Raw genomic sequence first — 12,380 nt, 5'->3', positions numbered from 1 at the left:
AAATGCTGATTTAAATAAAAGTACACAAATACTACCATCAAAATATTACTAAAGTATAGCAAGTAAAAGAAAAATCAAATGTATTTCATTTATCATGATATATAGTTTCAGTTGGTAAAGGTGAAGCTAATGTCAGCTACTTTATATATACTGTTGGAAACATTATTCTATTCTATTTGTGGATTTATATTTTGCATTCACAATCTGTACCTGCAAAGTAAAGTCAAATAAACATATTAGAGGAAGGATCACAAATCAAAATTTGCCTCCAGGAGCTCTATAATCAATGCACCCTCTATCCTTCAAACCTAGGTTAGGATGAGGAAAAGCTCTCAAAAATCCCCCTTTAATGGCGAGAAAAACAAAGAAACTTCAGGAAGAGCTGCAGTTCACTCCCCCTCTAGGACCCCCTTTGTTCGTTTTTTATGTTTTATTGACGTAAAACATTGAAATCAAAAGTAGATTTCCACTGAGGATGTAGGTGTGAGGAGGATGTTTGCAAAACTGACATCCATCATTGACAACCTCTCCCACCCCCTGCCTGCATGACACAGTGGGGGCCCTCAGCAGCTCCTTCAGCAACAGACTGCTGCATCCACCCTGTAACAAGGAACGCTACTGCAGGTCCTTCAAACCAGCAGTTGTCAGAGTGTTCAACTCCAGCATTGCTTAATGTAGAACTGTTTTCCATATCCAGTCTGCACTGATGTGTGATTTATCATACAATATTACTTTTTTCCACCCTCAATTTAATCTACAGTAACACACACACACACACACACAAACACATATATACGTGTATGTGTGTGTAATGTATATATTTATTACTGTGCAATAGCTTTCATGCTGTGGTCATTTATCTCACGATGTGCAATTGCTACCCATGTGCAATTTGGGTAAAATCTGTTAATTTCTGGCAGAATATTTTTATGGCAATTTTTCCATAGTTCTTGTGAATATGCATATGAATATGCATATGCATATTTTCATACATACTGTTCTTTTATATAGTCCCTTGTATAATATGTACACCCATATATATATAGTTAGCTTTTACTTTGTGTTTCGAATTGCACTATTTCTGTTGTTAATTTCTTTTCCAACTGCCATTACATGCTGCTGTGATACCCAAAGTTCCCCGACTGAGCATTAATAAAGTCTATCTTATCTTAATGTGTCTTTTTTGACAGAGAAGCATCCTGTAATGTCAAAGTGAGAACAGACCTCTACAACAATACAAAATACATGTTTTCACTCCCGTTCATTGGACACACATAATTCATCACGGTTGCAGCCAATTGGTTTTAGAAGTCACATAATCAGTAAAAATGGAAATCACCTGTGTGTAGTCAGGTGGTTTCAGATGATATTTCTGGGCACTATAAGGAGTCACGTGCAGGAAATAAAGTTGTCTACTCTTCTTTTGAACTTTTATGTACACATGAACACATTCAATATATTATAGAGTATTATTTATAATCTATTGTCTATTGTGAAGAACGTTGTATTGCTTTTTTAAATGTTGTATCATGATCCTTGTCAGTTTATTGGCAGAAGAAGACAACATATATTACTGGTAGCAGAATTAAGTGATACTTACAACTTTATTTTGAAGGCCTAGTCGCCAAATGTCCGGTATCGTCCATGCTGTCTGTCGGCGGCTTGACGCAGCTCTCAACTTTCAGGTTCAGATCGAAGCCGCGTTTGACCACAAGTCGAAAAATGTGAAGGATTTGGTGTGTCACAGTTAAATAAGCTGTGTGATGATGGGCAAAAAAGTGACGTTAGTTAAAGTTAAAAGTTATTTCCAAGCATCTGAAAATTGGCATAAAAACTAGACAATGGCAGGAGTGCTATTTAGGTTCAGTAAGAATGAAAACACATTGACATGTGTGAAGGTATACAACACCAACTATTCCTCCACACTATAAAAAATGAACTAAAAAAGTTTGAGGAAAAACTTTAACTCACTTATTATTTTAAATGTACTGAAATTAATAATGAAATGAAAGATTTCTAACCACTATTTCTCCTCTTATCAGCATAATTATTTAGACATTCTTCAGGATGAAATACTGTGTGTCACTGGCTGATTTTGACTTACTGGCAACAGCAGGCTGCTGCATGCCTAACCTGCTCACATCTCTATTTTTAACACATTGACTGTTTCAGCTTATCCGCTTGAAACAGAGTCACACTACTTGTGTTCAGTAAGAATGTGTGCTGAATATAGACGTTACCTCAGAGGAGGCAGCTACAACTGCAGCAGGGATGCAAACCTAGAATGAAAAATAGTGAAATATATACATTATTAACTTTGTGTGTGGCGGGTTGACTCTTTAGATTAAGTCTAAATTTAGCATTTTATTAATCCCACTTAGGAAACTTCATGTTTTTAATGTGAATGTGTTTGTCCCCTTTGCTCAAATGTTATAGCATGAGGCGTTGATGTTTGTCAACAACTCACAGATTTACTTTTTCCTGAGGCGAGGCTTCGCTGAGCCGCCAGAGGGAGCCCGAGGACCGCGTGTTTCTCAAGCGGCGGTGCGTTCAGGTGAAGCGGCACAAACACACACACACACAGGGGGGCGACATTTCGCTTCGCGGGGGAAGTGAACGCCTGTCTGGAACAAATGCATGCAAAGAGACGATGCTACAGCAGCTGTCGCAGGGCTGTGCACCGCATACAAATGAGGGCATTGATCGCTTCCTCCGCCGCGCTGTTGTCTTCAGTAACCTGAACTGGTGCGCCAACCACCAGCTGGAACAAGGTTGGCTCGACGTCCCCCGAAATGCACCACCGCACTGTATTTTACGCGTTTCCTCATTCCCGCGAGAAACGCAGAACAGAACGAGCTGTTATAGAGAAAGTACGTAAACATAAACAATTTGCTGGTGTCACCGTAAACACAACACAGGTGCTTTTCACGATAATATGGTGGATTGCAAAAAGGAGCACAAATGTTGCTCTTGTACAAACGCAAACTTATATTCGGGGTATTATAAGAGAGCAATTCTGCACGAATTGTTCTGCAAAAGTGATATTAAATGTGATAAAACCACAAAGTACGATAAGATTACAGAGCACCACCCGGAGAAAAATGCTCAGCCTGCAGCAATAATGTGTTTTTTTTGTTTTTTTTTTTGTGGGAGGGGGGGTTATTATTTATGTAAGATGCAAGCACGAGGTCCGCAGTGCTCTCCAGCAGCCTGTTGTCAGTCTGACTGCCCGCCGAAATCAACGCCTTCCTGCGGCTCATAATTTAATATACAAGGCTGCTGTGTGTTTGTTCGGCTTTGTTGAGGGGGGGTGGTGGTGGTGGGGGCTCAACGTTAGCCAGACTGTATCCATGTCAGTGGAACAAGCCATGCTGATGTCAGAGATTTTTCCTCTGCCCTCCACGGTGGGAGGATCTCTGTGCGTTGAGTCACGCAGCTGTCAAAGATAGCTGTCACCCAGTTTCAGGATCAAACACACACACAGTCAATGAGAACAGGGCTCCGAGCCGCAGGGACGCAACAGAGCTCAGGTGACCCCCCCCTCCTGAACCGGGACGAACCAGAACACACAACATAATACAGAAGGGAGCGCTGGAAAGGAGCGACTTTTGATGAATAAGGATTTTTTTTTTTGTTGTTTGAATATTCGGATACACACTGGGGATATCTGGAGGAGGAAGAAAAAACACACACTAACACAAAGACAATTCTCTCCTGCGCCTGACGAAGGAAAAGTGGGCATTTTCGGACGGAGATGAAGACGAAAAAGGGTAAGTTTGCTGCTTTTGAGGAACGAAATGAAGTCGAAATCGGCGCACAGAAAGGACTAACAGAGCGATTTCCCTCATATGCAAACCATGCAGCCTATTGTTTCCTTCCCAGACATGACAGGGGGCTTTCTGTGCCATGTGCTGGCGCGATGTCACAAGTCGATATATCTAGCTTTGCCTTTTATTCCCGACTTTCCTTACGCGTGTTTTATTCAAGTTGCCACACAATAACACGCCACTTTTTATCGCCATGTGTGTTTTTTTTTTTCCGGCCGCTGTTTAACGAAGCTAACTTTAGCTCGCATTAAAAAAAAAAAAAAAAAAAGAAGCCAGATACCGAGCTGAACCGGGCTACTTTTCGGTAGCGTTTCAGTACCGGGCGCCGAAGTAGCTTAAAACAATAACAAGTGAAGATACGAGTTACAAGTTTGGCGACTATTGTGAGTTTGAGTTGGAAGTTTGGCGTCTTTGTCGCGACGTGTGGGATTTATAAATATCTTTTAACCGTCTCCCTACATCGGAAAGCCCCCCCAGCTGCGTTTAAAACTGGATCTGGATCCCGAATGTGGGCTAATGTTCATCCTGACCTCATTGTGGGAAGTTGCCTTGTTACATTCACGGACCTCGTGGTGCAGCGCGCACACACACACAATAGAAACCCTCTTACAAGTTGTTTAAACTTACAAAAGCAGCGTCTCCGCGGCCTTTAAACGCATTTCCTGTCCCCTCTGTCAAGCTACGATATTTTGTTGGGAGTGAAGTTTATGGCGGACTCGCTGTTTGCGTGTAGAAAGTTTTGAATTGCGTACAAAGGACCACGCAGCCCTGGATTCTTTTGTTTAGTCTGGAGACGCTGATTTGCAACAGGTCTCCCCTCCCCCTTCCCCTCTCTCCAGCCTACGTAATTACCTCATCCTGTTGGCCGCACAGACTTGGGAACTTTCTTATTCCTTTCCCACTAGTTTGCCCCAGAGCAGACTGCACAGGGCTGCGGGTTAAACATCCTCTAGAATTCTGCATTTTCTTAATGGAGTCTGGGCTGCACATGAGCAGCTGATTATAAAGTATGTGCCCCTTTTATATTCATAAATCTGTTGGGCTCTGCTTCTTGTTTTTTTTCTTCTTTTTTTCAAAAATAAAATGTAACATGCTGAAATAGACTAAATCAGATGAATGGCTGCACATGTGATCAAAGTGCGTTTCACAAACAGTTTGCAAGCTGGTTTGTCTTCACATTCAGAGGCCCAAAATCCTGTTTGATCGTGATTGACTTTGATTAGACGTGCCGAAAACGCTGAATCAAAAAAGAAAGGGGCTCTGTGATCTTTGCAAATGCGCTTCCGCTCAAAACAAAATCTCCCTTTTGCGCGGAGTGAATGTGGCTGTGGTCAGCCGGCTGTGCTTTACCTATCCGAGCGTGCAAGGTGTGCTCTGTCTGTGCAGCAGAGCTTGTATTTGTCAAGGCAGGTTTTATAACTGCCACAGCATCAGACCAGCCTTTGTGACGTCCCCCCCCCTCCCTCCCCTCCCTCCCCTCCCCTCCGCTCCTCCATCGCTCCCTCCTCCTCCTCCTCCTCACACCCTCCCTCGCTCCTTATATGAATCACATGGCTGAACTTGACAGCTTGCTTCTGACACATCAGCTGCCTCCCAGACAGCTTGCGTTTGCGGCAGAGCGGCTGGGAGACCGCTGACATAAGAGGATACGTATTCTTCTTTGTCCTTTTTTTCCCCCCTCACACACTCTTTCTGCTCGTTCGCGCAGGTTTGATGATGCTGTCGGGCAGCGAGACGGATGACGAGGACAGCGTGGACGCCCCACTGGATCTGTCGTCCAGCGCGGGGAGCAACGGGAAGAGGAAGCGGCGGGGGAATCTGCCCAAGGAGTCGGTACAGATCCTCCGGGACTGGTTGTACGAGCACCGCTACAACGCGTACCCCTCCGAACAGGAGAAAGCCCTCCTGTCCAAGCAGACTCAGCTCTCCACACTACAGGTATGGACACAGATGTGACAGAACAGCTAAGGCTGCTAGCAAACCCTCAGTGTAAACAGCCCACTGCAAGAGTCAAGAGGAAGCGAGTGTCAGTTCGACTGAATCATTTCCTGTCTAGATGGCAAACAAAACATGACACATAAACAGTGAGCTGAAGGTCATCCAAACCAGCTTGATGTTGCAACATTAAAGCCCGAGACAACGTGAGTAAACTCACTCCTTGTGTGCTGTGGGCTTGGCTGAGGCACTTGGACAGGAATTTCCCTCCCTCCAGCCCCTTTCCATCCCAGCTGTCTGGGAACAATGCAGAGTCATTTACATGGTTAGAGCTGCAAGTCTCCCTGAGCCAGTTACGACTAGCCTGGAGGACTGAGGGAAAAGGAAGAGAGATGACCATGATTACTGCCATGACAAAGGAGATTACTTTGTATCGAAAGATAGTTTAAATACTGGATTACGAAGTCCAAACTAGAGTTTTTGCTCAGAGTTAATGTTTAGTTTATAATAGTTTGAGATGTGATCACAATCTTTGGAATAAATCTTTTGAGGTCTGTTTTTTCCTTTCTGCACCTCTGGAATGATAAACGGGAAATGCCGACAGTGTGAAATACACGGCCTCTGGTGTGAACGAGCGTGTGATGGGTGGCGTTCACCCTCTCAGTTTTGATTTCTCTATTGAAGACGCAGGTGCGAACTGCACCTGGGGATCAGTACCAGCATTTCTTTGAAATGGCAAGACAGAACATAAGTGAGCCACGCGATGCGGCTTTCTCACAGCGTGGATTTTTTTTTTTGATGTTGTCTTTTGCAGGTGTGCAACTGGTTCATCAACGCGCGGCGGCGGCTTCTCCCGGAGATGCTGAGGAAAGACGGCAAAGATCCCAACCAGTTCACCATATCCAGGAAAGGCAGCAAGGCGGGCGACAGCTTCTCTGACAGCTCCCAGTCACCGAAACACAGCAGTCCTGCAGCAGGTACGGAGGAGAGCTACGACAAGCGCGTGCTCCACCCCTCCAGCTTCGAACCCGCCATGCCCGGCGTCCTGAGGAAGGCGGTGTCTCCCTCCACACCCTCTCCAACCTCCATGTCCCCCTCTCCAGGGCTCATGCCCAGCCGCCCGTCTGTCATCTGTCACACCACTGTCACCGCAGCGATGCAGGCCAGCCCGACAGCCTCCCACCCCTCTGTGCCTGGAATGAACTGTGACAGGGCGGCCGAGCTGCTGCAGTCTGCGCAGGCGCTGTTCAGGTGCCGGGATGAAGGGCCGGGCAGCCAGCCGCTCCCCACCGCTACCACCATCCTCAGCAGCACCGGCATGGAGGGCAACCTGAGCCCCCGCAGCGGGCTCTTCAACACCCCTCCCCCCACCCCCCCAGACCTCACACAGGACTTCAGCGGCTTCCAGCTCCTGGTGGACGTGGCCCTCAAACGGGCCGCAGAGATGGAGCTGCAAGCCAAACAGCTGGTCTCCTAAAGGGTGAGAGCGAGAGGAGACGAAGAGGAGGGAATAGAGACTGACTTTGTGTCTCGACTATGGAACTCCCCCGAGTTCACGGACTTGTCTGCACGCGACAGAGAACAAATCCACATGAAAGCCTGATCATTTCTATTTTTGGTATACCAATCAAATTGATGAGGATGTTTTTTTATGGAAAAAAATGTATCGAGGTGCCTTGGCTGTAAGTTGTTTATTCATTTCACATACATGCGTATGTATCTACATGTGTATCTTATTTGCACACAGGGACCAAAAATGTTATCAGAGAAATGCTGCCTGTCTTATGTCTTTCCATTATACTGTACAGTATATAATTTTAGAGAGCGGAGCAAGAGCTAGAGTCAGCCCTCCTTCACAGACCAATCAGACGGATTGGTCGCATCACACGTGTTTACTGTTATACATTTCAGAGATCAGTTCACGATTGGTCTGCCTCGTTTGTTTGCACACTAAAGGCAGAAGAAGGTCATCTCAGTGTCTTAAACATACTTTGCTCTTGGCATCTATGACAAACTTATTCACTACTGTAGTAATGTGTTTTCATGAGTATAAGTATAGTTTCGATTTTTGTAATTTACTTTTATTTTTAGCTATTTTAAAAGAAAAAAACTCTATGCTTTTTTTTTTGTTTTGTTTTTTTTACTCTTTTCTCCACCAGGGGATATTTCAGATGACCAATGTAGCAGGTTCTTAGTCTGAGCCTTCATCCCATCACTCAGCGAAAAAAAAAAAAACGACGGCCAGTGGACTGGAAAATTAAACACTACAGATGTCTTTTCTGCATTTGCTGTTTTTTTTACAAACCTGACAAAGACAGCATTTTTGAAATCACCAAAAAAAAAGAAGCATTTTCATGTATAATAGGACCATGTGTATAGTTAATGTGACATGATGCCCAATGATGTGATTTCTTTTCATACTGTGCAATGTTTGTGGCAAATAGGGGTCACATGGGAATCAAATAAAGTTTTGTTTTTCTACATCTCAGAATTGATCATTTGGTATTTTCCCTCCTGCGGATCGCTTGAACCTCATGCGTGTTTATATGGGCTGTATTCTTGTAAATCCCACTGAACTTTGCGAAGATTACCGATTCATCCCTCAAGGATAAGCAGAGTGCATTGAGTCAGAATGTTCAGTAAATAAAAGGAGGGAGGACAGAAATAGTATAGCACTCATGTCTTTCCACAGGCTACCGTTAGGCATTCGCATTCCTGTGTGTGAGAGGTTTACAACAGCCCCTGCCAATTAGCATAATCCTGCATAAATTAACACGAGCATACAGCAGACGTCAACAGTTTCTTGCCAGCGGGGCTTTGTGTGTGGCTGCGTCTCAATAGAGTCAATGTGAGGCAGCTTACAACCGAGCACGCTGGCTCGTTCAAGGCGAGGAGGACAGCTGTTCCCTTCTGGTCCTGCTAAAGCTTCTCTATTGGCCTCAATAGGATTTGTTGTCTATATTTGCTGGGACAGCCACCCTTTCATTCATTACATGTTCTTCTCTCAAGCTCCATGTATTTTTCTGATTTGAAAGGAGTGAAAACCTTCAGCGAGGACGTCTTTTGTTTCAGTAAACAGACCACAGGAACAATCAGGACTCCACTGATCAGATCTCTACAATATGCTTTTAGTTTATCAAAGTAAACATGTCCGTGCTGGTCAAATGTTCAGAGCACACGTGGAGTTTTCCACCTTTTGCCGGATGTTTGTCTAAGTGACAGCTCTTTGGGTGGAGGCCGGGTCCAAACTTGTGTATGTGATCATTAATAAGGGTTTAAACAGACCTCCAGGCACACAGCGGGCAGTTGTAGCCCACCATGGTGGGCCATCTGAAAGGTAGACAGACCCAGGGCCAGGCTTTACACAAAGACACCCGCTTCCGCAACCCCCTCTTTCACCCCCCCACTGCTGAACTCTGGCCACTGAGGTCAGCCTGCCTCCCCTCAGCATGACTGATGTGTGAATGACGAATCACCAGAAGCTGCATGTACAGGAGTGACGGGGCTAAGCCAAGGCCAGAAGTGCTGTCTAATTATGGGGACCCGCCCCTGCGGAAGGGAAATGCCCTAAAAACACACCATGCTGGCCTTGTAATCTGTTTAATTATATTCCAATTGAAAACACATGTGGAGACAGGGAAAGAAATGAACACCACAAAATTATGGCAATGGTACATTTTTTTAATGCTGATAAGAGCTCATACACGTGCCATAACATCAACAGTGTAATAACATTAATTACAAAATGTATATCTGCTTAATATGTTAATTGATTGGGGGTTTTTTTAAGTTTACATTTACATAGGGAAACATTCATTTATGTACAAATGTTTATTTGAATGTTTTTCTCTTAATATAACTACATCACAAGCTTCAGAATTGCCAGGATTGCTGGAGTGTCTTTTGAGTTTAGCAGTTAACCACAATCCAACATTCTGGTTACGAACTCCCCACTATATCAGGAGTATTATATTGATATGTTAATATAATAAACATAAATAAAGAAGTCGATCATTTGACAGACAATTTAATTCAAATACAAGTTTTCCAAAGTAAAAAATACTAAAATGAGCTTCATCTACATAAAATGGCATTAAATTTGAACTATTGTTACTTTTATGCATCCTCTCTAGGCTTCAAATCGGCCAGCTAAAGGAAATAGAAATCATACTGTACGGTCACTTCATCACTTGAGTTCCTTCACAAGCGTCCCTCATTGAAAACTTCTGGTAGCCGTTCAACAGGGACAAATAGCAGGAATATATCCTCAACTATAGTTATTCAATGGCACAAAACTTTATCAGATCACTACAGAGAACTGGACACCAAAGTCCTGCAATTCTGGTATCAAAACAATTACGTGATGGCTAAACCGGCTCAGGATTGTCTCCACATTCAAGCAGCTGACAGAAATACCTTGTTACATTGATGTGATTAGGGCGGAGATGTTCGGCAGGAACATCACTGAAAAGATGGCGTAGACTCGACTCCCTTCTTTAACATCATGGCCTATCCTTGTAGCTGTGGTTATATACAGTAAGAGACAAAGCCATGGGTGACATGCACTCACATGAAGTCAGCCACACACACTCTCTCTCTCACTCACACACACACACTTCTTCCCCTGAGACTGCTGTTGTGCTCGACTATCATATTAGAAATTAAGGCTGATCACTGAAACAGAAAAAGACAAGAAAGAAAAAGAAAAGAAGAAGGTGCCTGTCATGCAAAAGAACCAACATAAATAAAACATAAACACAGTATAAGGGCCTTGTTGTCAGTGCATCATAATAATAATCACAATGTCAAGAAACAGTCATTGTTCTCCTAATTAAATTAAACATGAATACAAAATATTACAAATTGGATTTTTTTTTATCGTATGACCTTCAAATAATTGCTTCATTTGGAGGCAGAGATAGTGCACACACAGTGAGGAGAAAATAGTCCCTTTTCAGTCCTTTAGTCTCAATACTGTCAATAAACCTCTCTTGTCTAAAAATGACGTAATAAAATACAGTACAACTACCAGTATTGTACCAAATATCAGTATTTTAGCATTGTCGGTAACACTGAAGAGTCTGAACGCAACATGAGAGGATTAAACCTGTTTAGAAAAGACAAAAATATCAGTTACCTTGTGTCGGCATGCGTGTCATGTCATCATACTGTATGTTCTTCTATACAAACGTGGTTTGCTCAGTTTAAAATGAGACGAGATGGGTGGTGTGTTTACAGTCTGTTGGTGCTGCTACCTTAATCCTCAATTACAACTAGGACCCTTTAGACCTAGAAAAATAGGAAGCACTTTTGAAATGAACATCTGAAGTACAACACACACACACACACACACACACACACACACACACACACATTCTCTCTCTCGCTCGCACAGATTAGGTTTGTCGCATTTTTGTCGAACAGTGATTCTGTCAGTGAATTGCACTCTTTGCAGAACCTCTGAATCTGCTCCTGGCTTAGTGGCCACTTGGCCTCACCTGGAGGAGCAAAATGCTGGAGAAGACCCATTTTCAGCCAGAGGGCGAACTGTGTCGCTGACCGACTCTGCGGTTTCCCGGTCTTTTCCTATTTTCAAATCAAAAACTCAGCTCCTGGTATTTTCAGAACCGGATCGCAGGATTTTGTATTTTGCAAATACAAAAATAAAACTGAACAAGAGTCAATAGGTCTTGTCTCTCCATTTGATCTGAGCAGATCAGATGAAGTACATCACTCGTGTGTGTTTGCATGTATATACAACCACTCCACATGGACATGCATGCTCCTTCCCTGTTTTCCTCTGATTCTCAGCACCTGAAACACATCACTGCTGTGCTACACCTGGCTTACTTTGTAATATTAGGCCACTTAAAAAAAGGGGTTTATAAGATACTTGTTTGTGAGGGGCAGGTGGAGGTACATGAAGAGGAGGGACTGCTACATCAAAGCTGGGAGAGGGAAATTAATTGGGGGAGGGGTAAGATAAATAAATAAATAAATACTGTAAATGTACATTTCTTGTTCAAACAACTTCCATCGTGACTGAGTCTGCAAAAAGTGTTGTTATGTTATGTTAGCACCCAAGCCTTACCATTCAGTGCTAGTGTGTGGATGGGACAGTGTTTTGGGCATGTGTGTGGGTACATGTGTTTGCGTGTCTCATAGTCTGGTCTGAGCCTCGGGGATATAGATCTCGATACTGTCTGCGCTCTCGGTAGCAGAGCTCTGCCGAACCGACGCGGCACGTTTGGCAGCTAGCAGGCGCTTGCGAGCCTCCAGACGCTGGCGCTCAGAGCTCTCCAGCGAGCGGTCCCTAGCCAGGGGAGGGTGGCCCTTCAGGGGCTTCTTTGGCACAGGAGGGGGCATCCTTCTCTCCTGGACAGGAATGACAAATAGTCTTAATGACGGACCACGGAGTCCTCATGGCAAGCTGCAGCTAAACACAGTAAGGAGCAACGCAACTGCAGCCAGCTTGCGTAAGGGTTAGAAAGAGCGGTGTGGCTGTTGTCGGCGTAATGTCAGAGCATGCAATTTCGGATGAGGTTATGGTTCACAGTGGCAGCCATTTGTGTGGGGTAAGAGAGCACGGCGGTGGCCTTTTGCATGAGGTAAAAGTGA

The 12,380-nt window shown here is 44.1% G+C and overlaps 2 protein-coding genes across 2 annotated transcripts in view; one reads left to right on the top strand and one right to left on the bottom strand.

Moving 5' to 3' along the window:
* The first annotated feature begins 3,475 nt into the window (after window positions 1–3,475).
* On the top strand, window positions 3,476–8,245 carry tgif1 (TGFB-induced factor homeobox 1). The gene is made up of 3 exons (XM_041961586.1): window positions 3,476–3,770; window positions 5,536–5,765; window positions 6,577–8,245. The coding sequence occupies exons 1-3, from the start codon at window positions 3,755–3,757 to the stop codon at window positions 7,237–7,239; spliced, it is 909 nt and encodes a 302-aa protein (XP_041817520.1). The 5' UTR covers window positions 3,476–3,754; the 3' UTR covers window positions 7,240–8,245.
* A 1,244-nt stretch (window positions 8,246–9,489) lies between these two features.
* dlgap1b (discs, large (Drosophila) homolog-associated protein 1b) overlaps window positions 9,490–12,380 on the bottom strand; it is a 42,606-nt gene continuing 39,715 nt past the window's right edge. The window contains exon 10 of the mRNA XM_041961289.1: window positions 9,490–12,137. Within this exon, the coding sequence (XP_041817223.1) occupies window positions 11,922–12,137 (216 nt within the window). The 3' untranslated portion in view covers window positions 9,490–11,921. The remainder of the gene's footprint in view (window positions 12,138–12,380) is intronic.

This window comes from Chelmon rostratus, chromosome 20 (genome assembly GCF_017976325.1).
Source record: "Chelmon rostratus isolate fCheRos1 chromosome 20, fCheRos1.pri, whole genome shotgun sequence".
NCBI classification, from domain to species: domain Eukaryota; kingdom Metazoa; phylum Chordata; class Actinopteri; order Chaetodontiformes; family Chaetodontidae; genus Chelmon; species Chelmon rostratus.
This window is presented reverse-complemented; position numbering and strand designations above follow the sequence as displayed.

What these genes read in the sequence shown, in the direction of transcription:
- tgif1 (XM_041961586.1), top strand. An exon ending in CTCAGCTCTCCACACTACAG is followed by an intron (nt 5,766 to 6,576) that starts GTATGGACACAG and finishes TGTCTTTTGCAG; the next exon opens with GTGTGCAACTGGTTCATCAA.